This window comes from Triturus cristatus, chromosome 5_1 (genome assembly GCF_964204655.1).
Source record: "Triturus cristatus chromosome 5_1, aTriCri1.1, whole genome shotgun sequence".
NCBI classification, from domain to species: domain Eukaryota; kingdom Metazoa; phylum Chordata; class Amphibia; order Caudata; family Salamandridae; genus Triturus; species Triturus cristatus.
The window spans coordinates 638897970-638922627 of NC_140587.1; the positions used below are offsets into that span (position 1 = coordinate 638897970).

Genomic DNA, 24658 nt, shown 5'->3' on the forward strand with positions numbered 1-24658 from the left:
ACGGCGGATCTCCTGCATTTGCTGGGGTTTTCCATCAACGTGCCGAAGTCACACCTGAGTCCCTCTCAGAAGCTCCTTTTCATCGGAGCGGTTCTCGATTCAGCGCAGTTCCAGGTCTATTCACCGGAACAGCGGGTCCGGGATATACAGGCCCTGATTCCCATCTTTCGGCCTCTATCCTGGGTTTCGGTCAGGCTAGTGTTGCGGCTTCTGGGGCTGGTGGCCTCCTGCATCCTACTAGTGCATCACGCCAGGCGGCGCATGCGGGCTCTGCAGTGGGACCTGAAGTTTCAGTGGGCCCAGCATCACGGCAACCTGTCCGACCATGTCTTGATCTCGGAGGGCACTGCACAGCAGTTGCAGTGGTGGCTCACGGACCGCGATTGGGTCATGGGCAGAAGCCTCTCCCTTCCCCAACCGGAGCATGTCGTAGTGACGGGTGCGTCCCTCCTGGGATGGGGTGGCCATATGGGAGAGGCGAAGATCAGAGGCCTCTGGTCTCCGGCGGGGTCTCGTCTCCACATCAACCTGTTGGAGTTGAGAGCGATCCGGCTTGCACTGAAAGCCTTCCTTCCCTCTGTCAGGGGCAGTGTCGTGCAGGTGTTCACGGACAACACCACCGCCATGTGGTATTGCAACAAACAGGGCGGGGTGGGGTCGTGGACCCTTTGTCAGGAGGCTCTGCGCCTCTGGACGTGGCTGGAACACCAGGGCGTCACCCTAGTGGTTCAACATCTGGCGGGCTCTCTGAACGCCAGAGCGGACGAACTCAGCCGCCGGTGCATGATGGATCACGAATGGCGTCTGAACTCCGAAGTGGCGCAAGGTCTCTTTCAGCAGTGGGGAGAGCCTTGGTTAGATCTATTCGCCACCGAAGGGAACGCGCAATGTCAGCAGTTCTGCGCGTTGGAATTTCCAAGGCGGCACTCGCTCGGCGACGCTTTTCGTCACGAGTGGAGTTGCGGTCTGTTGTACGCCTTTTCGCCTATACCACTTCTGCCCAGAGTGCTGAAGAAGATCAGGCACGACCGGGCCCAAGTCGTCTTGGTGGCTCCGGATTGGGCACGAAGATACTGGTATCCCGAGCTACTCAGTATGTTGACCGATTCCCCCGATACGTCTGCCCCTTCGGGAGGATCTTCTGTCGCAGCAGCAGGGGACGGTCCTCCACCCGAACCTGTCCAGCCTCCACCTCCATGCGTGGAGATTGAGCGGCGGCAGTTGATGCCTTTTGACTTGCCTCCTGAAGTCTGTGATATCATTCTGGCAGCCAGGCGTCCCTCCACAAAGACGGTATACGCCTGCCGGTGGAACAAATTTGTGGCATGGTGCACAGCAAAGGCTGTGGATCCCCTTTCCGCCCCTCTTTCTGGGGTTCTCCTCTTTCTGAGGTCCTCCTCTTTCTTCTTTCTCTGGCCCGGCAGGGCTCTGCCCTGGGCACCCTGAAAGGTTATCTTGCTGCCATCTCTGCCTTCTTGCGGCTTCCTGACCAGCCTTCTCTTTTCAAGTCCCCTGTGGTTACACGCTTTCTAAAAGGCATTACTCACACGTTCCCTCCTGTCCCTTTTGTAATGCCTCAGTGGGACTTGAATCTTGGCTTGACATTCCTGATGTGCGCTCCCTTCGAGCCTCTTCACAATTGTCCTCTTCGTCTTCTGACTCTTAAGACTGCTTTTCTGGTAGCCATCACCTCGGCTAGACGGGTGAGTGAGCTCCAGGCTTTATCTTCGAAGCCTCCTTTTCTGTCTGTTCATCCGGACAAGGTTGTCCTTCGGCCTCGTCCCTCCTTCCTTCCGAAAGTAGTGACTCCTTTTCATTTTGGGCAGTCTGTCACCTTGCCCACCTTCTTTCCGCCTCCGCATCCTTCCAAAGAGGAAGAGAGGCTCCACCGTCTGGACCCAAAACGTGCGCTCTCCTTTTATTTGGACCGCACAAAGCAGTTCCGGGTGGACGACCAACTTTTCGTTGGATACGTGGGTGCTAAGAAGGGGAAAGCGGTGCACAAACGGACCATCTCTCGGTGGGTCGTTTTGTGCATCAAAATTAGTTACTCTTTGGCAAAAAAGGCCTGTTGGGCTGCGCGCCCATTCTACTCGGGCCACGGCGGCTACTACTGCTTTGGGACGAGGTGTCCCTTTGCAGGACATCTGTCAGGCGGCAACGTGGGCCTCGCTACACACGTTTGCCAGGCATTATTGCCTTGACAGCCAAGTCCGGAGGGATGGCTTCTTTGGCCGTTCTGTCCTCCAGGACTTTCTGGTGTGATCTTGGTTCGCAGTTCCACCACCGGGGATGGTATTGCTTGGGTATCTATTCTAAGGTGAGGAATCTAACTAACGTGTTTCTTTCAGATGAACAAGTTACTTACCTTCGGTAACGATGTATCTGTAAGAAACATTAGTTAGTTAGATTCCTCACCGACCCACCCATCCTCTCCGTTCTGCGAACTGACATCTAGGGTTAAGGTTATCCTTTTCAGGCCCCTAGATTTTCTTTTTGGCACCAGTGTCGGTCTTTGCATGGCTCTGCGTTCCTGGCGCGGAAGGCTATGTACAAGAACTGACGTCAGCGCGTGAGGGCGGCGTCTAAGTACTCCGACGACGTCATTCCGGCGCACGCCGACGACGGACGCGGAGCCGCAGACGACGCCTAGCGACGCGCAAGGGGTATTGCTGACGAAAAATCTTCCGTATCCAGTCTGACGCCTGGGGATATTCTAAGGTGAGGAATCTAACTAACTAATGTTTCTTACAGATACATCGTTACCGAAGGTAAGTAACTTGTTCAACAGTACTTGAACCAGTCTTTTTCTTAGTTTTAATGCACTTCACAGGAAACCAGGATTCTCAATTATGTAAAGAAAATGTGGTGTTCGCTTTGAATTACTGTAACCTGAAGACCTAGATTAAACACAGGAGGGGTACATTTGTTTTTGTTTTTATTAAAAAGGATAAAGAATGGAAAGAAATAAGCATTGGCAAAGAAATGGTTTATCCGGCCAGCCTTGACACTGAAGCTCTATTGCTATATTTTCACAAAGTTATTTTTGATAGGTTGTTGGTAGGTTTTCAGTAGGTCACTACCTTGAGGACACTTGTATTCAAATTGTAAATTTAACATTCAGTTCACCATTGCCCAGAAAGTACTAGTCCAACCTTACAATTACCTGTGTTTTTTATTTGTGTTTAACTAAATATAATTACATTTGGTAACTAATTATTTTCTTCCTACTGATTCTTGTCACTTATTTTTAAAAATGAGTTTTAAAATGTATTATTCTTGAATTTTAACACTAAAATTTAATTAATAAAATGTATTTTAATGAACTATCCTTACCCTTCCACACTGATCCTAATCCTATAATTTACCATTAAATAATGTAATTCAAGATTCAATTTATTTATCTTAGTTAAATTACTTGTTTTAGACTGCTTTTAATACAAACGTTAACCATTACTTAATGTTAACTATAATTTAAATATCCTAACCTTCTCTTCTGCTGATCATAATAATTAATTTTCATTTTAATGTAATTTAACAATTATTCTATTTAAATAACTAACCTGACCCTCAGTGTAACATGAACTTTCAATTAAATGTAATTTGATAATTTGGCAAAACTTAACTCAAACTAACAATCGACCATACTTATTAAGATTAAAGAAAAATGCTTAACCTACTAGTATAAGGTTATTTTTGGATAATATAAATTAAATTAATGCATAAGACTGAATGAGTACAGACATAAATAGTGGCTTGGAAAAGCGTTTGGGAAAAATAAGCAAACGTGAGATGAGCAAATGGTGGGAGGTCACCTCATTGACAAGTTATTTGGGGAAGGGTATGATTCTGTAGAGATTCTAAATGATGAAGGAGAAGTGAATACTGGACTGCCGAGAGACGGGAAAGAAGGTTTAAAAGGAAATGGAATTTGGATGGTAGAAGCTTTGGTTAAACTTCTGAAACTGGCAGCGATCAAGATTTTAAGAAGGCAATTGAGGGGTAAGTTACCAAATGACCAAACTTTTTTCAAGGGCTTGGATATTTAGTCAAGAGATTTCTTCACAAAACGGAGTAAGTTTAAATGCAATTATGCGATATGGTGTGTGTTAGAAGTAGGGGTCTCTAGTTGGCTGAGGTAGGTACCTTAGTCCAAATAGAGACCCTTGCTTCTAAGTCAGGGAAAGGAAGGACACCTTCTCTGATATAAAAACAAGATATACGAGTGTTGCGGGAGGATGACGTGACCTACGCACATTGCCATCAGCGTCACCTGATTCACTGTTGCTCCGCCCACGAGACGCTCTGGAATGGCTGCCGTACCTCAAGGCTCCGAAGACTCAGAGTTCCAAACGGTGTCTATGAGCCTGGAAGTTTAAATCAAGCAAGTAGCTGCAGCAAGTAGTTCCACCACTGCCTGGCAGGAGCCGCGAGAACGGCAAGCAGGAACTGCGGAGCGAAAAGGACCCGGTGAGGACCGACGGAGTTTGGCGTTACAAAACGAGTGAGAGGCACGGCAGTTGCGGTTGCTCGACGATTGCACCGGTCAATCTAAGGCCAGTATGCCTCACTTTTTGAATGTCCCCGAGTGTTTCTGTTGTCTGCGCAAGTCTTGTCCTACCAGACTGCCCCAGATTGCCCCAGAAGCCCTATGCCTTAAGCCTTAAGACGCTTCAAGACGTTCGTAGCGCCTGTGCTCATGGTTTCTGCCCGCCATTTGTACACCTATGCTGGGCACTGATTAAAAGAAAGACTGCTGCAAGCCACCTGCCTGCCACCTGTACGGGTACCGCGCGCTGATGAAAATCTTGCCCGCTGATTTAAAAAAGACTGCTCCCCGTCACCTGCGCTGATGGGGGGAAAAAAGGCGGAGACTGCTCCGCTGCCTGCCACTTGCACTTCCAACATGCTGATTTAGAAAGTCTGCTACACACGTTTTTTATCTCTGTACATGTCGTCTCGGTCCCAAGAACACGTTCTTGGCTCTCCGTATTGAAGAGGAGTCCACTGGCATTCCAACACGGGCTGCTCTTCGGTAGAGGTAAGAACTGAGGGGCAGAGTAGGCGGCGACGGGGAAAGAGTGGAGTGGAGTGGAGTGGGCGAGGTGGTGAGAAGGCTTCGTATTTTGATTTTACCACACTTACCCTGTGTACTAGAGACTATATTGCGTTCTTTTTTTTTTTTTCTATGACGCTGGTTTGGCGCTTGAGTTTGTCCATAACATTATTCTTCGACCTGTGATCAGTCTCTTCTGCTTGCTTCTTTGCTTCCTCGGTTCCACTTGGGGGTTCCGCCTGGGGGAGCTGGCATTAGCGACAGCATTAGCAGCGGCAACCTATTGCGGTAACATCTTGGGCGCTCGAACACCGATTGAGGGAGAAGCATTCGGATATCCAGGCACTCGGGCAAAAGGTACTAAGGCAAAAAAAGAAAAAAGAGGGGGGGGGGGGAGGAAATAGGAAAAGACTTGGAAAATACGCGGTAAACAGAACAAACCAGGTTTGGGAAAAGAGCCCCTAGAGACATCGGGTCAAACGGCGCTAACACCTTCACCTACCCCCAGAGGAATACGTAGGGGGCAAAGGAATGCTCAGCAGAGTATTGAGCTAAAGGCAGAAGCACTGGCCGAAAAAGATAAACAGTCTGAGCAGAATGCTGTTTACGAACCTTCAGATGAAGATTAAAATCCATTTGAACACTCAGCAGACCTAAGTGCTCTAGCTACAGGTGGAGACAGCGGTGTAGGTGGCGAATCTAACAGGGGAGATGACAACCTGCTCAGCCCAAGCAATATCCTCTCTTTAGCAAGCACCTCTCCGCACAGGGCAAGTAAAAAAAATACGCTACACTCTAGCACTGAGAGTCCAAGACTCTAATCCCCATTAGACCATCTAGACCAGCAGATTCTACAAAGCCATCTAGTCCAGCCTGCTCTGCCTGGTCCGGCAATCCATCTACAACCTTATTCGCATTCGCAACCTGAGACCGTTCCTCTAGAAACGCCCCTTACTAACCCCCCTTCCATCCAAGATGACCAAACATTTCGACAGTCGATCCAAGGGGCAATAAGCGACACTCAAACTAGGACAGAAGTGCCAGTGTCTGAATCTTCATGTGAATCAGAATTAGATCTATTCTTACCAATAGCAGGCGAGGAATCTAAAGGAAATTCTTCAATAAAAAAAAACATGCTCACAATCATCTTACAAGAATTAAGAGACTTTAAAGTATCCCAAGCACTTGAAATCTCACAGTTGCACGAGAGGCTGTCTAAGCTGGAGGAAAACTTGTTTAACATCCCTAAAAGGATTATAGAAGTTGAGAACCGTGTCTCAGACCTAGAGGACAATATCGTAGCTATGCAAAAGGATCTTCATGCGCTAAATAATAATAAACACCAAATGGAGCTAAAACTTCAAGATCTTGAAAACCATAACAGACGATCCAATCTGCGTTTGGTTGGAATTCCGGAGGGCATGGAAAATACTGATATGGTAAAGTGGTCTGAGTCACTTCTGAGAAAGGTAATACCACAGCTGCAATGAGATCTTAGTCACCAGAGCACATAGAGTTCCTGCACAGAAAAATCCAAATGCCAAATATCCATGCACAATCCTAATGAACTTTTCAGACTACAGAATGAAGGATTTTTTTTAAAATACAGCAATAGCCAAGAGATCATTTTCCACTTCTGAGATCCAAAATGTTAGAATTGTTTCTGACATGTCCGCAGCCTCAGCACATAGACTGAAGTATTTTATTAAAATGATTGACTCCTTTAAGGCTAAAGGAGCACAAGCATCAATTGTTCAACAATCTAAACTAAAAGTCCTGGCTACAGGAATATTTTTTATCTTCACGGACACATCAGAGGCTCAAACCTTTCTGGAAGATCTGAGTGCTGCATAAGAGAGGGGACACTGTAGTCATAAGTTGGCTTCGGACTATAACATGATTTGTTACGAGATCTCTTAGTTGAAGGCACTTTGGGGTGGTCATGAGGTGAATCGGGAGACGCAAAAGGATGCATCAAGATGGCATCCAGCAATAAGAGGGAGAAGGAGGAAACAGTGGGAATAGCAGAGATGTTCTTCCTTCGGGGAGGAGAAGGGGGTGAAGCATTCAGAAAAGAGAGTTCGTAGGCGAAGTTTTATTATTTCAGAATATAGAAGAGAAATTGTCAATATACGGCCGAACTTCACTGAAATGTACTATGCACTTTAGGTGGAGAATGCACTTTAGGCATATAAGTATTTCCTTGCACTTTACATGTTCGCTGCTATTACAATCTGCTGCTTAAGGATCAATTTGCACACTAAACTGCTATCTTCTAGGAAGTGTTTTTTTAGGATGCTATGTTGTCAGATAAATGGTAATTGTAGAATGTATCATAGGAACTTATGCTATTGTACGTTATGTCTCAGCTGCTATCAAGAACTGCTGCTCAATGCACAATTTGCAGTTTAGATTGCTAACTGCTAGGATGAGATTTTATTGGAAGGATTTCTACGTACTTTATGCTAAATCACTAACAAGGTCAGAGCTAAGGTCAGGGTGGTATGTTAAATATGTTATAATTAATATTCTATTAAACCTTTGGTACTGTTCCATGCCGGCACAACGCACTTTAAGCATCCCAGTCACTGTTGAATGATGAATAGGAATAAACTAACAATTCTGTCTTTTAATGCTAATGGTCTAAACAACAGGCGCAAAGCCTACGCAGTAGAGAGCTGGCTCAGAGGGTTTTATCCCGATGTTATTTTTTTTCAAGAGACACATTTCCGATGCTTATCAGATGCTAGTGAAGTTATAAAGAACTGGGCAGGCTTCTATTGTTCATCTGTTTCGGGCATTGCGCAGAGAGGAGTTGCATTTATTTTTAGGTAAGCATGTTCAATTTCATGTTAATGCATCGCACTCTGATCCGGGTGGAAGATGGACGTTAGTTCATGGAAAACTAAATCAGTTAGAGCTCATATTAGCCACAATTTATTCACCTGTGATAGATTATCCCTCCCTATTCTGCAACTAAAGCAAGCTCTATCGGGCATTCCTGGACAGATCATTTGGGGAGGTGATTTTAAATTTGTATAGGACCCCCTCAGTTGACTCGACAAAGATAGAGCCAAAATAAACCTCAAGTTTCTATCGCCCTGTCTAGTTGTAAATGCGATCTAGATATTGTAGACAATTGGCGCCTTAATAATCCAGTTAAACATGGGTACTCTTGTTACTCAGCAAAATAAGATTCAGCATCGAGAACAGATTTGTTTCTGACCTCACATAATCTTGTAGTTAGTAAAGAAGATCATATTTTAAATGCTTTTTCAGACCATGCCTTAATATAAACGGAAGTCGTTGTAGGGAGTACGGATGAAAGTGCATCAAGAAGATGGCATTTTAATAAATTTAATTTAGCAAATGTACTATGGTGCACATAAATAGATGCAAAAAGATGGCCATGTCTCAACTGGGGTGGCGGAGTGAGCTAAAGAATGATGATGGATTAAATCCAGATCAGTTGACTGGGGGTGAGTGCTTGCATTGTTCAACACTCCGTCCATCATCCCCTTTGGTTTTGCTTTGTTCGCCCTAAGTTGGCAGGGTATGCCCAGACGTGGGTCCCTTGCTCACTTTGCCACTGGATTCAAGCTAGCCTGGCTGATGACGGCTGATTAGCCAGAAACCGGTCCCAGGATGCTTGTTTCCGGTCCAGGGAAGGCATGGCTTGGCAGTTCGGCTGGACTGTTCCCATGAGGCACAGGGTCAGACTGATTTGCATATGGCCATGTCTGAAATGGGGTGGCGGAGTGAGCTAAAGAATGATGATGGATTAAACCCAGATCAGTTGACTGGGGGTGAGTGCTTGCATTGTTCAACACCCCGTCCATCATCCCCTTTGGTTTTGCTTTGTTCGCCCTAAGTTGGCAGGGTATGCCCAGTTAGTGCCTTCTTTTATATAAATAAAGATTCCGCCCCAATCAACGTAATCTGGGATGCATTCAAAGCCACACTAAGAGGCATTATCACCTCGAAGGAGATCCCGCAACAAAGGGCTAAAAAAGAGGCAAGGTTGAAGATCGAAACAAGACTTTCCCACGCGAATCAGTAATACATCAGGAACAGGGATCCAAAAAGTAAACCGTAATTAGTAGAAGCAAAAACACAAATGAGAGAATTCTACTACGGTTTAGGTGATATGGCAAACAGAACTTACCTTAAGACAGTATAGGAAGATAGCGAATACACAGGGAAACTTTTAGCCTAGCAGGCAAAAGAGAAACGGGTACTTAACAGGATTGAGAGTATCTGGAATGAATCAACTAAAACACGTTCAACCAGTACGTTGGACATAGGCGAGGTCTTCCTTAAGCACTATAATGGAATTTATCAATCAGACTACCATGCACCCTTGGAATCTATTAGTGGTTTTATGCACGATTTGCCAATTCCTATTTTAAACAGGAACTTTCGAGAGGAATTGCTAGCTGATTTCACAAAGGAAGAACTCGACTTAGTCATAAGCGCTCTGTCCAACTGTAAAGCAACTGGGGAAAACGGCTTTCCCACAGAACTTTTTTAAAGATTCGCCTCAACTCTTAATATTGAATGCTTCAATCTTGCAAACCATCTACTACAAGTGGGTGACCCTCCATTATCATTTCGCACAGCAGTAGTGGTCAGCGTCTTAAAGAAGGACAAAGATAGTGAGAACGTGAATTCCTATAGGCCCATAAGCCTTCTAAATGTTGACTACAAAATGTTTACAAAACTCCTCACTAATAGACTAATTAGAATGGTAGGTTCACTTATTGGGATGGATCAGTGCGGCTTTGTAGCTGGGAGACAGCTCCATACCAATACACATTTTTTATTAGAAGCATTCGATTTTTTTCGGTAAATAAGACTGAGGCTCAGGTCTGGTTTTTAGACGCCGAAAAAGAATTCGACCTAGTCTCATGGGACTGTCTGTTTTTAATTTTGGGAAAATTTGGCTTCCCAGAGGAGTTTATACATCTAATAAGATGGCTCTACACGAATTCGCAGGCACAAATTTTAATCAATTCTGTAAATTTAGGCACATGTCAAATAAACAGAGGCACTAGACAAGGGTGTCCTCTCTCTCCGATTTTATTTGCGCTATTTATAGAGCCACTAGCGATAGCAATTAGACAGAAAAAGGCGTACACGGTCCCTGGATGAAATCATGAGGATTTTCTCAGATTTCCGAGCAATAGGTGGTTATAAAATAAACAAGTTCAAAACAGAGATCATATTGTGCAACTGTTCGATTGATTCTCTATTGCCAGAATTCAGGCCTGTATACAACACTCGCCCAAAGAGATATTTAGATATTTAGGGATCTTTGTGACTGAGAAAGTAGAAGATCTATTCCATTTAAACTATACACCGTTGCTGAAAAAAGTGAAACGCCTGTTAGCACGATGGAACCAGCTCCCACTATTATTATTAGGTCGAGTGGCACTAATTCGTATGTCTATCCTTCCACTATTTAATTTCCTTTTTAGCGCTGCTCCTCGTGCACTACAAGCAGCTTATTTTAAAGAGATAGCCGGTTTTCTTCCTTTTTATGGTCGAATAAGATACCAAGACTGGCACTTAGCACTTTAAGTTACCCTGTTGCAGAAGAAGGGCTGTCCCTTCCAAATTTTAGGAATTATTATCATGCGGCTTTTGCAAATTATAGTTTTAGATTTTTCTGTTTGGACCCTCAGGAGGCAGACAACTTCTTTATGAAAAAGATCTTAAAGGAACATAATATTGTTGACCCCACAAGAATAAATAAGTACCCTAAAAAAGTACAATACAAGACTCTCCAATGAGTACTTAAGCAAAAATCTCAGTTTTTAACATTTTTTAGTATTCCAAGATTTAATAGCTCAACTAGGCTGTCCCATTTTTTTTACGGGGGAAATATGTTTTTTAGAGACTAGTATTCTTAAAAAATGGGAAGAAAATGGGTATGTACAAATTCGGGATTTTATTATAGGTAACTCTTGGAAGTCATGGCCGGAGATCAAAATGGGGCTCTCACACTCTAAAACAATACTAAAATGGTCATTTATTTGAATAAAACCCCTGTTGGAAAAATCAGATATAAGAAATGTATCCGCTAAAGCAAATATCAGTGAATCCTTTGACTCCCTGACCCAATGGAGGATCAGTGCCTGTGTGAAAATCTTTGACGAAAACAAGCCTCTCTTGATATATGAAAAAATCTGTGATAAATGGTGGAAAGGGGAAGGGATGCAGGTCTCAAAATCAACCAGGAACAGAATTAACACACTTAATGCATCAACACTCAGAGGCGCAGATTTTAAGCGTATGCAATGCTACTCAAAATGGCTGATCTATAGGACTCCTTCTTTTCTTCATAAACTATACCCACAACTAGAGGACAGGTGTTTCCGCCGCACAAATGAGGGTGGTGGCACCTGGTCACATTATCTGGGATTGTCCGAAAATCAGTGGTTTGTGGGAAGGAATTGAACTTTATCTTAGATCCACCTTAGACTCTAACATTTCCATTGATGCATCAATTGCAGTTCTGGGTTGCTCCTCCGATAATACTTCACAAGAGGAATGCCTATACATCGCAGCATTGGTACATAGTTCTACAATGCTGGCGATCCGATATGGTACCCTCTTTTCAAGCATGGAGAGCGAAACTAAGTAAAATCAAAGAACTGGAAAAAAAATATGCAATACGATCAGGCTCAATACAAAAGTATGAGAAACGCTGGAGTTAACTAGGGTTATTGGTTAGAGATGGGGAAAACTGTTTTTGAATTTATATTATCATTAAAGAGAAGACGAAGTGGCAATTCGAATAGCTAAGGCCAGTCCGCAAGGTCTTCCCCCCCAACCTACTCTTACCCTACCGTACGTTCTCAGGCACTTTATATGTCCTTTAATTTATACTATATGCCTGCCCCCTTTTTTCTTGGTTGCAATAGGGTTATTGAAAGAACGTTGGATTATGTCCATGTCTAATATTTAGCACTTTGCACTCTGCAGTTTATCCAACTGTGATTTGTAATTTTCTTTTATGACTACCACGACTTTTCTCTGCAACAAGGCAATGGGAATGATTGTTAGGTCATGTTTATACCTAAATGTTTAGCACTTTATACGGTATCTATTTTCTGTAACAGAGCGATGTGAAAGATTGATGAGATGTTTAACTTTAAATGTTTAGCACTCTGCACTTTATATGGTATATATTCCTGGTATGTAATGCTGTATTTTTCTCTATACATTGGCTATTGGCAAAATAACTTGGATATTCTGAGTATTTCGCAATATGCACTTTACTTGACAACTCTGTAGCTTTGTAATTTGTATGAACTCTCAATAAAAAAAAAAAAGATATACGATGAGACCAAGATAAGGATCCAACATGTGCGTATTTAATATTTCACCTTGCCAGTTATTAGGCCAGCAAGCCCTTGTAGGTTCTTGCAGTACTAATGAGCAATACTCGATGATCCAACATAGTCCTAATGCAATGCTATGGAGTTCGTAATGCAAGAATCAGGCCCTTCGTAATGCAAAAATAATGCAATTTGTAATGCAACAATCAGGCAGTTCGTAATGCCAAAATAATGTACTCCGGCACCGATCGCGGTGCTCTGGACGGTCTCTATGCCACTCTTTTTGACTCACGGTCAGCTACTGCCAAAATATGCACCCAACACGGGCATGGTGGCAAACAAAGTGCGGCTCCACACTCCTGCCCCGGTACTGCCACTCCTCGGCAAGTACGGGCTGCGATACAAACTTAAGCGGAGGCTCGCGCTGCAAAGATGGGAAAGGCTGAGAGCGTTTCTCTCGTAGCCCGCACCCTGCCCTAGGCGGTGATACGCGCTGAGTGTTACCTGAGGGTACGATCTCACTCTCCTCGTGGCTTGGGCCTCCGATGCAACTTCGTTGATCTTGGGCAGTGAAACTCAGACCCCCCCCCGACGGTGATGGTTCGAGGTCTCTCCTTGGCAAAGGCAGGCTCGGGCCGGCGGTGGTGAATTCTCACAGCTCCTCTGGCGATGCCGGTCCGGGCCAATGGCAATGACGATCGCAGTGCTTCTGGTCACGCTGTAGATTGAAGCGGAGAACAAGACTGCTCCGGGACACACAGTCACTGGGCAATTTCTCACGAAGCTTTCGGGCTGCAATAGGGCACACAAACACAGCGTTGCTGAGACTCACTTGAGCTCCGGGTGCGCACGATCACAGGGCAATCCTCACGAAGGTCTCCGTCTGCACGAAGCACACTCACACAGCGTTGCTGAGACTAACTTGGACTCCGGGTGCACGCGATCACAGGACAATCATCACAAAGGTCTCGGGCTGCATGATGCACACGCACACAGTGTCGCTGAGACTCACTTTGACTCCGGGTGCACACGATCACGGGACAGTTCTTACGAAGGTCTCAGCCTGCAAAAAGCACACGCACACAGCATCGCTGAGACACACTTGGAAACGTTTATGTTCCTGACTTTCCAAAATAGGGAGCCAGCTCTCCTCGGGCCCTTGGAGACAAGTTACTTAAGGACACAGCAAATTTCTTTCAAGCCGGGGGACACAGCACACAGCAAAGTCCCTTAGCCTCTCCTTGGTTAAATCAGCAAACTGCAGGCCAGCCCCAGAACACACAGCAAGGGTCAGTCCTTTCCTTCAGTCTCTTCAGCAGTTTTTTCCTTGGCAGAGGTTCCTCTTGACCACGTGGCAGTTTTGATCCTTTACAGTCTTGATCAGTCCAGCGTTCAGGGGTTTCAGCTCTCAATAGTTATACCCCTAAATGTCTTTGAAGTCTTTGTGTTTGGTGGGCACTGACCCCTGTCCAAACCAGTTCTGGGTTTCTCCCTGCCAGTGACACTTTCTTCCTTTGATAGTGGGGGTCTGGATCCTCAATGACTCAGCAGGAGATGGAGCCATTGTTTTATGGCAGCAGCCCAAGCCTCTTCATCTCCAGGGGCTACTCCTCCCCCTTCACTCCAGGTGCAGGTCAGCCTGTTGCTGTCTCACCTCCTCCCCTGGGTCAAGACATTCCCTAGATCCTATCACTTTTAAATCCAGTCAATCCACAAACAGGCAGACACACAGAATTGTTAGAACACAAAAAACAGCCACTTATAAAAGTGTGGTTTCTAAACACACAATGCAAAAACCACCTTCACAAAAAGATGTGTTATTAAATTGTGAGTTCAGGCACACTAAACTTCACCTCTCCATCTTAAGCCTATGGGAAGATAGGCTGGAAATATATTACACAGCCTCCCCATTCTGTCCTATGGGCAAGATGGGCTTTCAACAGTGAAAAACGAAACAGAGAGTATTTCACTGTTAGGACATGGTACATGTCCTACCTTTCACAGACACTGCACCCTGCCCAGGGGGCACCTTGGGCCTACCATCGGGGTGTCTGATGTGCATAGAAAGGGGAGGGTAAGGCCTGGCAAGTGGGTGCACTTGTCAGGACAACATGGCAGTTAGCAAACTGCGCGGAGGCACTGCAGTGGCAGGCCTGAGTTCTCTCTGTAGGGCTACTTGTGTGGGTGGCACAATTAGTGCTGCAGGCCCACTGGTAGCATTTGCATTACCAGCCCTTGCACACATAGTGCACTTTACTAGGGAGTTTACTAGTAAGGCAAACATACCAATTATGGACAACCAATTACCATAACTCTTTATACAGGGAGCACTTGCTCTTTGACACTGATCAGCAGTAGCAAAGTGCCCAAAGCACTTTTTACAGAGTGGGAGGAATTCATGTTGTAGAGGGTCCCCCTACAACATGAACTCCCACTCTGTAAAAATGTTCTGAGGAGCTTCTATTATTGTCAATGCGATGTCTTTATTTTAATATCACCATCACTTTTTCACGTCACGCTTATTGTGGGAGCACCTGAATACTATTGTTTTGGAAATAAATAAATATCTGTGATATATTGACCTACAAGTCCCTCAGTATATTACCCATACATCTCCAAAGCAGCAGCAAAATAAATGTCACAGGTAAGTATTTTTTTGACTTATTTTCCAGATTTACAAAGATAATTTGCCATTGCACAGTTGAAATGGTGAATAACCATCCAAGTTCCTTAAATGAAAGATGAAATAGGTAAGGATAAGAATATGAATAGTGATGGTCCAGAATTCAAGTTTTGAATGAGACTCATTGAGGTGAAATAGTGTTAGATGGAAACAATAAAACCATGTGTCCTATTTTGTTTGGTATGTCTTACAATATTTATGGTTGTTTTTTAGGTAACCATATTTTTTTCACCCTCTAGGTTATAAAGTTTTGTCTTTGCTGGATGTTCCCGATGACACACAGGAAAAAGCTGATGTATACATTCACAACACATTTATAAAGAAGTGGGATATATGCGCTGGTAATGCCATTCTAAAAGCACTGGGTGGAAAAATGACCACTCTCAAAGGAAAGGACATCCAGTACTCTGGTTCTGAGGCACATGACGAAGGAATTTTAGCCAGTATTGGTGTGGATCACAGCAAACTAGTTAAAACACTAAGTGGAAAAATACCTTATATCGAAAGGAAAGCCCATTAGAAGAAGACCACTGCAAATGGATGCAAAACCTTGGCATATTAGCATGGGAAGCAATCATGGGCATGGTGTATGTAGACAGTGCACCTGAAGAAGACAGTTTGCTGCCATAAAGATGGAGTGGAGCATTTTGACACTAATACAGCAAGAGATGTCTTCTTGCAAGTGGGAAACAAAAAGTGAATAGACTGCAATAATGGTGAATCCTTGTTTTGCTTAATGTTTGGTTGCAACTACAAATACAGATCTTGGGATGTGCGTACTTCAACAGTATGTCATTTGTATTTGTTACATTGCATTCTTGTCTCTACTTCTTAAGAGGAGATCGATTGAACCTGTCTGTCCGAGACACAAAAGAATGATGGACATACTTGATGAGCAGCAAGATACATGTGAATCTACGTTGTTCCTAAACATGAAAAAGGCATTCGTCAGAAGTAGTTCAACACTCTTGAAATTTGTTCTTCATATTTCCCAATTTGCTGTACAGATCTGTTACCTGAAGACCTTAGTAGTTCATTATCTCTCTAGCATATCTCCCATCTGTTCTTTCTCCATATGCTCTATCCCTCTTTATTAGCTTCTCATTTGATCCCACTAATTGCCACCCTTACTTTCTCGGTCTCACTCACCCTCTTGCACGCTGTATACACATACACACAATCCAATAATGTACATTATTGTAATCAGTTGTACAAACCTGAATGCAAACATTGATTACTACATTTCATATCACTGACTAATGCCGTACAGATTCCATGATACAATCAATTTACAGACTAAAACAACTGAACCCTTGATAAAAACGACTGTTTAGTTAGGTTTGCACTTGCTGCATGGATATTAAATTTAGTGTTATATTGAAGTCCTTTGTTACTAACTTATACACATGCAAAAACACATGACGTAAACAGTATGCAGATTCCGCCTTTAGGGAGAAACAGTTTATAGCCATTGCTGGGTGATGGGAGGGGCATGATGATATTCTTGATGCACCTCCTTTCTCGAGTCATGGCCCCTTCCTTCACACAACATTGTCATTAGAGTGCCTGTTGCATCTTCATGTAGACCTCTAATCAATTAACAAAATGTTAAGAATTACGGGTGATAGTTATAATTTGAGAGTGCTTGAATTTGGTGGATAGAGAATGTGTTTTTAATTTATTTAGGACAGTGTGCCTTGTGGACTTTTGTATTGGATGAAGTTACTGGATAGAACTCGTACGTAGATCACTTTATTTCATAAATTTTGTTTTTAAAAATGTTTTTGTGCAGTTTAAAAAAAATAATTTTTCCTATAATTTTCAGAAAATTATCGGTTTCCACCACGATTGTACAGTAAATTGTATTTTTTATATTTAAAGAAATAGTGACTTCTGAATATGTTACATCTAACTTCTTCAATCTACTACATTAAAGGTGGTTGCTTAATTATTTGATTATCTTTTAGATAATGCTTTTGTTCATTTCAAATGGAGATGTGCTGGAGTTAATCCCATAGGCGGCAGTAATTTTCTGAGAAGCAGTTAATGCTTTAACTGAAAATGAAGTCACATGAAACTAGAATTTATTATATTTGGTCATTAACATTCTCTGTTTTATTGTTTAACCCATACACTAATATTTGAAAGACATTATGATTTCATGTGAAGAAGACCTACCGTAGACCTGATGTGGAAAAGCATCTTGACTGCTTAATTTAGAGTGCAAATTATATACATGCAAGCATATTGTACTTCTATTAATGCACTTCCTTGATGCTTTTCTATGAATATGCTTTCATTTTTGCCTTTATTACTCACATATGACATCAGGAAATTCAAGTTGTTAAATTTTGGTTTGATGTCCCCAAAAGAATGAGTAAGTCTGAACTAAATTATCCATTTTCAAAGGAGGTGATGTAAAAAAAGGTGTTTCTCTAAATGTTTTTCAAGTTCTCTTTTGCTGCTGTTGAGTTAATCAAAATAATTTGGCCAAGTGTTGTGGAGCACAAATTACACCACCACATTTTCTATGGTGCTTAGATCAAGCCAGGAAGAGGAAATGTAGATAGTGACAAGGCTTGCAAAGCAATCTAGTCTTTGGCTGATGGAATGCCATGTGTTTTTCAATGTCTTACAACATTTGGAGTAAAAGTTCCAGAGACGAGAATGGAGAAGGCATAGCCTTAGCCTTTCGGTAGAAGAAAACTTGCAGTAGTTTCATTAAGCAAGAAGACAGGTCTGGCAGGTGTGTAATGTTTGTATTTGAATATGAATAAAAGTGAAAAATGCTGGGCCTTCTTGATGATTGCATGGGTGTGTAGAGATTGGCACAGGATGAGATCATCAATGGGAGCAGGTGCATAAAGGTTAGTATGGGAATGATATGATTTTAATCTGCAAAAGAACGCTCTACTTTACAGAGTATCTGGAACCTGAAAGTAGAAACATAGGGAGGCTATGAAGTGCAGGTCAACATATCTAACCTGGAGAGAAAAAAACAATACATGGCTAGTGGGTCAGTGTTTTTTTTTTTTAATGAATCTAGGTAGAGGAGATCTCGTCTCACTTAATTTTATATGTGAAGATTTTTTTTTTTTTAGAAACAACCGCTGAATGGTACTGACTAATGAGGTTAGGATACATTCCAGACGTTTGGTAGGAGGCACTATGCTTGAATTGAGGTGTGGAATATGATCCTTAATACTACGGTCCCACCTACCACATAGGCACAGAGAAAGTGAGGAATGTAAGATTGTCTACGGTTTCAAAAGCAGTAAAATGTTTGAAAAAGATGAAGGCATCAATACTTAATAGGCTTAGTCTGAGTCGCTGCATGGACTTTCGCTTATGAGACATTTTGTTTATTTAAAGGGGCTTCGAGCCAGTCCATTGCTCAGCATTTGTTTATTTCATCATTGCTCCTATTATTTCCTTGCTTCTCTTTCGTCAACGTGTGCTGGCTTCACATCCTCTTCATGCTTGTCACTCTCACTTCCCCAGTTTCATTCCACTGCTTGCACTTGCGTAACAACTTTTTTTTGGTTTGGTCTTAGCCACAAACTTATCATTTTAATAAAAAGATATGTATAGTATGCTTAATTAAAGGGGCTTTCTGCCACCTCTCATCTTTCATTGGCCTGCTGTAAATCCCATTATGCTTCCGCCCACTACAGCATACAGCTTGCGGCAGTGGTTCACCCTACTTAAGCCACTGGCTAACATCACAAAGACCACATCCACACACAAGGTAGTTTCCTTTACTGCCAGTAATTTTGTTTTTGCTTTAATAATCACTTAAATGTTTGCTTGTGTTTAGAGCCTGATGTGATTGTATGGCACCTTTGATGTGAACACAGGGCACGTTCCAGCCTTATCAGTTCCTTTCAATGCTGTTGTAAATTACTTTTGCATTGGCCTTTATTTATCTGACTGCTGCTATTTCACTAGTCGTAAAAGGTTGTGGAGAACCGAGCCTTTTGAAAACAAGCAGTAATACGAACAACAGCTGACTCCATCTCTGAATGTAAGATCAAGAGAGAACTCTATCTTTACAACCCTAGCTTTATTTCTTTCTTTCCTTCATTCCATCTTTTTTTCGTTCGTTCCTTCTTCCTTTTTTCTTTCCTTCCTTCATCTTTCCTTCCTTCCTTTCCTTTTTTCTTTCCTTTCTTTCTTTCCTTAATCTTTCTTTTTTCAACATTCCATCTTTCTTTTGAGCTCTCATTCTTCCCTTTCACTCTTTTTTTCTATTTAGTCTTCTTTCTTTTTCCTATAGCCTCCCTCTGCATTGTTGTTTTCCCCCTCCCACACTATCCGGTACTGTTGCTTGCCCTCTGACACACTCCCATCCCGCGGTGCTGCTTGGCCCACCCACCCACCCTGCATTGTTGCTTCTTCACCCCCTCCCATCCTGCTTTGTTTTGTATGCCACTGTTCTTGTTTGCCACTGTGCAGCCTGGCTGCTGTGCAACATGGCTGCATGGCCCAGGCTGTATCATTGAGTTTTTTTTATTGCTGGTGTATGACATCTACACCTTATGTGTTACATTCCCACCAACCCTTCCTTCAAAAAACCTCCTTCCCACTTCCTGTCAGCAGTTTTTTTTTAAAGTGCTATAATGCCGCGTCACAGTGCTTTTTTTTCCTTGCTTTTTTCTCACCAAACTTTCAGCCATGCTGTGCAACATGGCTAAAACACTGACAAAGACATTAGCTTCCATAGGTGAAACCTATTGGGTATGCCATTGTTATTTTTTTGTTTTCAAAGTATTTTTATTGTGATTTACACCATTTGTGATCACAAGGCCAACATTAGACTTTCAGCACTGTTGCAGCGCTTGTTTACTGTCCAGTACACACATCATTAACAGGCCATCATTGTTCTGCCACTATAGACCTCTCAGTCCTTGACAATAACCTGAGGTGGCCTCCCACCTCTCGGTGTTTCCACACAACCACTCCCCCCCAACCTTAGGCCATGTCCCGAGATTCTCTCCATGGGCCGCATACAATGTCAAATTTTCATGGACACCGATGTGCTATTTATACAGTACATTTGATTTGCATGGTCCAACGTGCCAGATTGGTATCTCCCCACACCCAGTCAGTGTCCTACTTCACCACCTTAAGGGCCACATTACTGAACAGCTGTGTGGATTTGAAAGGTGTCTGGTCCCCACATACTCCCAGTACAGCCAGTAGAGGCGTAAGTACCAAGTTTTCACCCGTGACCTCTGAAATACGGTGACCCACCTGAGTCCAATATGGCCTCAACCCAAGGCAATCCCAAGTACAAATGCGTACCGGATTATTCCAGTCCGGACCTACTGGTTGATTCTTGCTGTTGTGCCAGGCAAAAAGTCCTTACATTCTTGGTCTACAGGTGCGATGTCCAACAGGGCCAGAGAGCTCTACCCTCCTACTCCTTCCGGTCATGGTGTCAGAAAGAGCATCAGGTCTGCCTATCTGCGTCAATGTGGGCTAACCAAGATGGGCCTTCAACAGCATCTCTCGGATGTGGAGTCCTGCCTCTGCATTGGGGATTGGAAACCTAGCTGGCCATCCCCCTCCAACCACCAAAGAGAGCCAGAAGAATACCAGAAGAATGCCTCTGGGAGTGCTGATAGCCTCATGCTTTTCCAGGAGTTGGTGCAGCTGGCGGCTACCATCTTGTGTTGCGGTCCCGTAGACTGGTCAACCAAATGCTACCCAAGCTACAAGATTGTATTAGACCTGCGGGGCCTCACACCACAGTTGGTTGCCTCTCCTAACCATCTGTGACACAGGGCCTGTTCCGGCACCCAGGAAGCCAGCATATTACTGCCTCAGTCAATCATAGAATTCAGGAGCTCACGTGCTGACCATCATTTCCCTTTGGCACCCAAGCCACACCACTGGCTTTCAAAAACTTGTTCTTTTTTAAAATTATATTTATATAAGAACATTCAGTACATAATAGGCATCTTTTGTTACGGTATGTGCAGCACGTAGTCTTTCTTTCTCTTATTCATTCATGTAATACACGCTCTATACAACCTTTTCTTTTACATATGAACATTTAATTTCTTGCAAAGCATCTCACTCCAGATGTCAAGAGGAAACTACATAAATGTCTCCAAGAAGCCCTGCATGCTCCTAAAATTCTAATGCTGCAGCTGATTCATGTACGTGATGGTCAAAATTGTTCATTCAATAGACTATTGCAGCCATTCTGCTGTAGAGCAAGAAGTAGGGTTTTCCACCTCACTAGTTCTAATTTTCCTTGTCATTTTGGTTACAGTAAAGAGAAATTGTTACTTTTTCCTCCTCTTCCTACCCCAACTCCAAAACATATGGTTGATGCAGTTGTTTTGCTTCTTTGCAACAGTGGACATTTCTTTAAACAGAAAGTAGAAAATAGTTATGCTCTTGTCGGCTTATCTGAAGAATACAAAGTTGTTGTTAACCATAAGTAGGCTTCTTTGAGGAGTGTACAATGCATCAACTAAAAAAACATTCTATTTATGTAGGTAAATTCAGATGTTAACTTTGAATATTTTTAAAATAAATGTCATTGATTTTTCTCAATATGGTATTGACCAGAACAGCAGTAATGCCCAAAATATGCCATACCTTTGTAAACTTTATTTGACATCACCCTGCCCACACAAACCATCCTTCCAGCAGTCATTCACCAGTCCATATTTAAGTACACAGTTTGAACAGAGTGACAGTTGGTTTATGTGCAACAACTCTCCTAGCGACCACTAATTTGAGCTGGCGAATATTTTACAGAATACAAAGAGAGTTGATGCAAAACAGCCTATACATATACAATATCAGTGGCTCTAGAAGGGCAAATAAATACCCAATATAGATCTTTCCCATCACTGCAAATTAAGTAATACATCATGCCAGTTACACTGCTTATGGGTAAAAAAAAGACCTCACAGGCACACCATCACGTCCCCTGATTTCATCATCATCTTTATTTCTCTCTTGTTTGCAGACTTGTGTGAGTTGTATATGGCAGTGGGGACTGCCACAGACTCCTGGATACACAACTTTTTTTAGAGGAAACACTGGAATACTGCTTTTTACCCCTGAACTGAACTAAAGACTTTGGCATACAGGTGTTTACCAATTTTGACAAAATACGGATATTTGTTGTTGGTGTCATGATTTTCACTATATGAAAACAAAAAAAAGAAAAATTGTATTCAGAAATTTGTCTCTAATTTTACCTAAGACCTTTCTTGTATATGTTTTGCTATACACGACTGTCGACTAGGAAGTTGACACACAACTTAATAATCACAAGGACTTGCAATTGGGTCAGCAGAAGGTGCCCCGGAGAGTCCATTGTTTCATTAGCTTAGAGGTATGTTAAGCACATTTTTTAATACATGCAGTGTAACTAATATCATACCCCAAACATGTCCATCTAATGTTGTAAGTGAGTGATTGTAGCCCAGAAATAATACCTGTAGTAATTCACCAATGCCCAAGAAAAAATTGAGGGCTGCAAATTCACAGGAAGGACTTGTTGGTCTCCGTCATATAGAGGTTTTCAAGGTCCATCACAAGCAATTTCTGTGTATATAATTTATTTGTACAAATGTCTTTAAAAGGTACAGCTGACAGACAAAATAACAGATGATTTACCCAGTTAAGTGCCAGTGTGGTTGAAAATGTTAATAGAATAATCATATGAAAAGAGGATGAAATCAGTACCACCATAATGTGAAGTTAGGGAGAGTCAGGGCCAGCACATGTAGAGCCCAGTGCAGAAAAAAAGCAAACCATGAAAGATGAATAAGATACTCAAGGTTCAGTAAGATACAAGCTCACTAGAAGAGCAAAAATTCTTGCCTTATGGCTTCCTGTTCTCTGCAGGGAGACCGAGGATGCAGGTGATCCAGCAAAAGCATTATAATAGTTTTAATTTTATCTCTCACTTCTGCTACCTAGTCTTTTATCCCTCAAACTGTACTGGGCCATCTGGAGTTTGACAGATCACAGCATTACCACAGAGGCTAATGGTCCACTGATGGATCTTTCTCCGCCGATAGAAGGGGTGGGAATTGGGGTTTCCAAAACATAGCGTTAGCCACTCAATGAGGACCAATAATTTGTGACTAACTCGCAAGTTAGAGATAAGGTTCAAATACACCACTCTCACAATGCTATAGAAATAAAGTATTTCAATGGGAATCCCAACCTCCTAAAGAAGTTAAGTCTAACTAAAATTATCCACACACGAAGCTCTGCTACAGCAATACAGATTATAACAAGCAGAACTTGATACTCTGAAAAGATCAGATAATTCTCTCTACAAAGCATATAATATTAAATGGGAAATAGCACAGTTCAATGAAAGAACATCAGGACACAATTAGCTCAGACAATTTAGATAGTTTGGTTATTGTGTTATTGATCTGAAATCAATACAGATAAGCAATTTCTTAAGCATTTCAGTCAGGAATATTACCGCATGTAGTATAAGGCTACACATTTAGTCAGAGATGTAAAACCAAAGAGGATGATTTAAAAGCAGTCATCAAATACAAGGCTACAGATTCCTACTACAGTTAATGGCAGAAGGATGACTCATTTCTCTAACTGCATCCAAAGGCTCTAAAGTAGGGATCTCCAACGAGTAGCTCGGGAGCTACTGGTAGCTCGCCAGTACCTTCAAAGTAGCTCTCTGAGGTAAAGTCAAGCCCAGTATCAATTTCAGAGTAGGTGCCTAATAAAGAAGGCAGCACTGATCATCTCAAGACCATAAGAGTGACAGTCAGCCAAAGTTATCACAGTAACTCATACTAACACTCAAAAACACACTGTGCCAGCTATAGGACCTGCTACACGACAGTCTGTATCCAATCTGAATATAATTAAGCCACAAGGAGATTGACCATGTTTATCAGTCACAACATTTGAGTGAACAGTGCACCATCAAAAAAGTAGGGCAGCAGTAGCCTGAGCTGTAATCAGTGCTGACCCACCAAAGTGCGGGACTGCAGGGATCAGAGTGAAAATGTGTCAGTTAGATGCATGATCAGCTCAAGACCTGAGGAGAACAGGGTATGATCCAGACCAGAGAAAATTAAGAGATTCATTAACATTTATGTGTGTGCCCATTATAAACACTGTTGCTTCCCGAAACTATTCCTGGTGCCAAGAACCGCCAAATATCTATGCTAGCCCCATCATAAGAGTGCTATATTTGGCATAATTGCGCCCATTCCTGACATAATAGTGCCAATGGCATAATTATGGTCATCCTTGACTATTTTAGTATTTTTGGTCTAGTTGTGGTATGCTGGCAGCCGTCATAGACCTACTCTGAGCATGACTGGCCTATATGTACCTGTTCCTGGCATATTAATGGTCATGACTGATATATGGTCTTATCCCTGAATGTTCTGGTTTCCAGCCGGGGCACAACTGTGGCCCTAGTATGATGGTGGGCATTACTGGCATAATCGAGATATCCGTGGTGCTATCCATCCATCCATTATGATATAATGGGGTAACCCACAAATGTCCACAGACCTGGGATTGAATATGGTGATCTGTTATAAAAGTAACTAA

General features: G+C 42.7%; 1 protein-coding gene across 1 annotated transcript in view; it reads left to right on the forward strand.

The window, feature by feature from the left end:
• The window catches only part of BPNT2 (3'(2'), 5'-bisphosphate nucleotidase 2), a 94757-nt gene extending 76885 nt beyond the window's left edge, over nucleotides 1-17872 (forward strand). Inside the window, exon 5 of the mRNA XM_085605583.1 lies at nucleotides 15322-17872. Coding sequence (XP_085461709.1) covers nucleotides 15322-15602 — 281 coding nt within the window. The 3' untranslated portion in view covers nucleotides 15603-17872. The remainder of the gene's footprint in view (nucleotides 1-15321) is intronic.
• Nucleotides 17873-24658: the final 6786 nt, after the last annotated feature.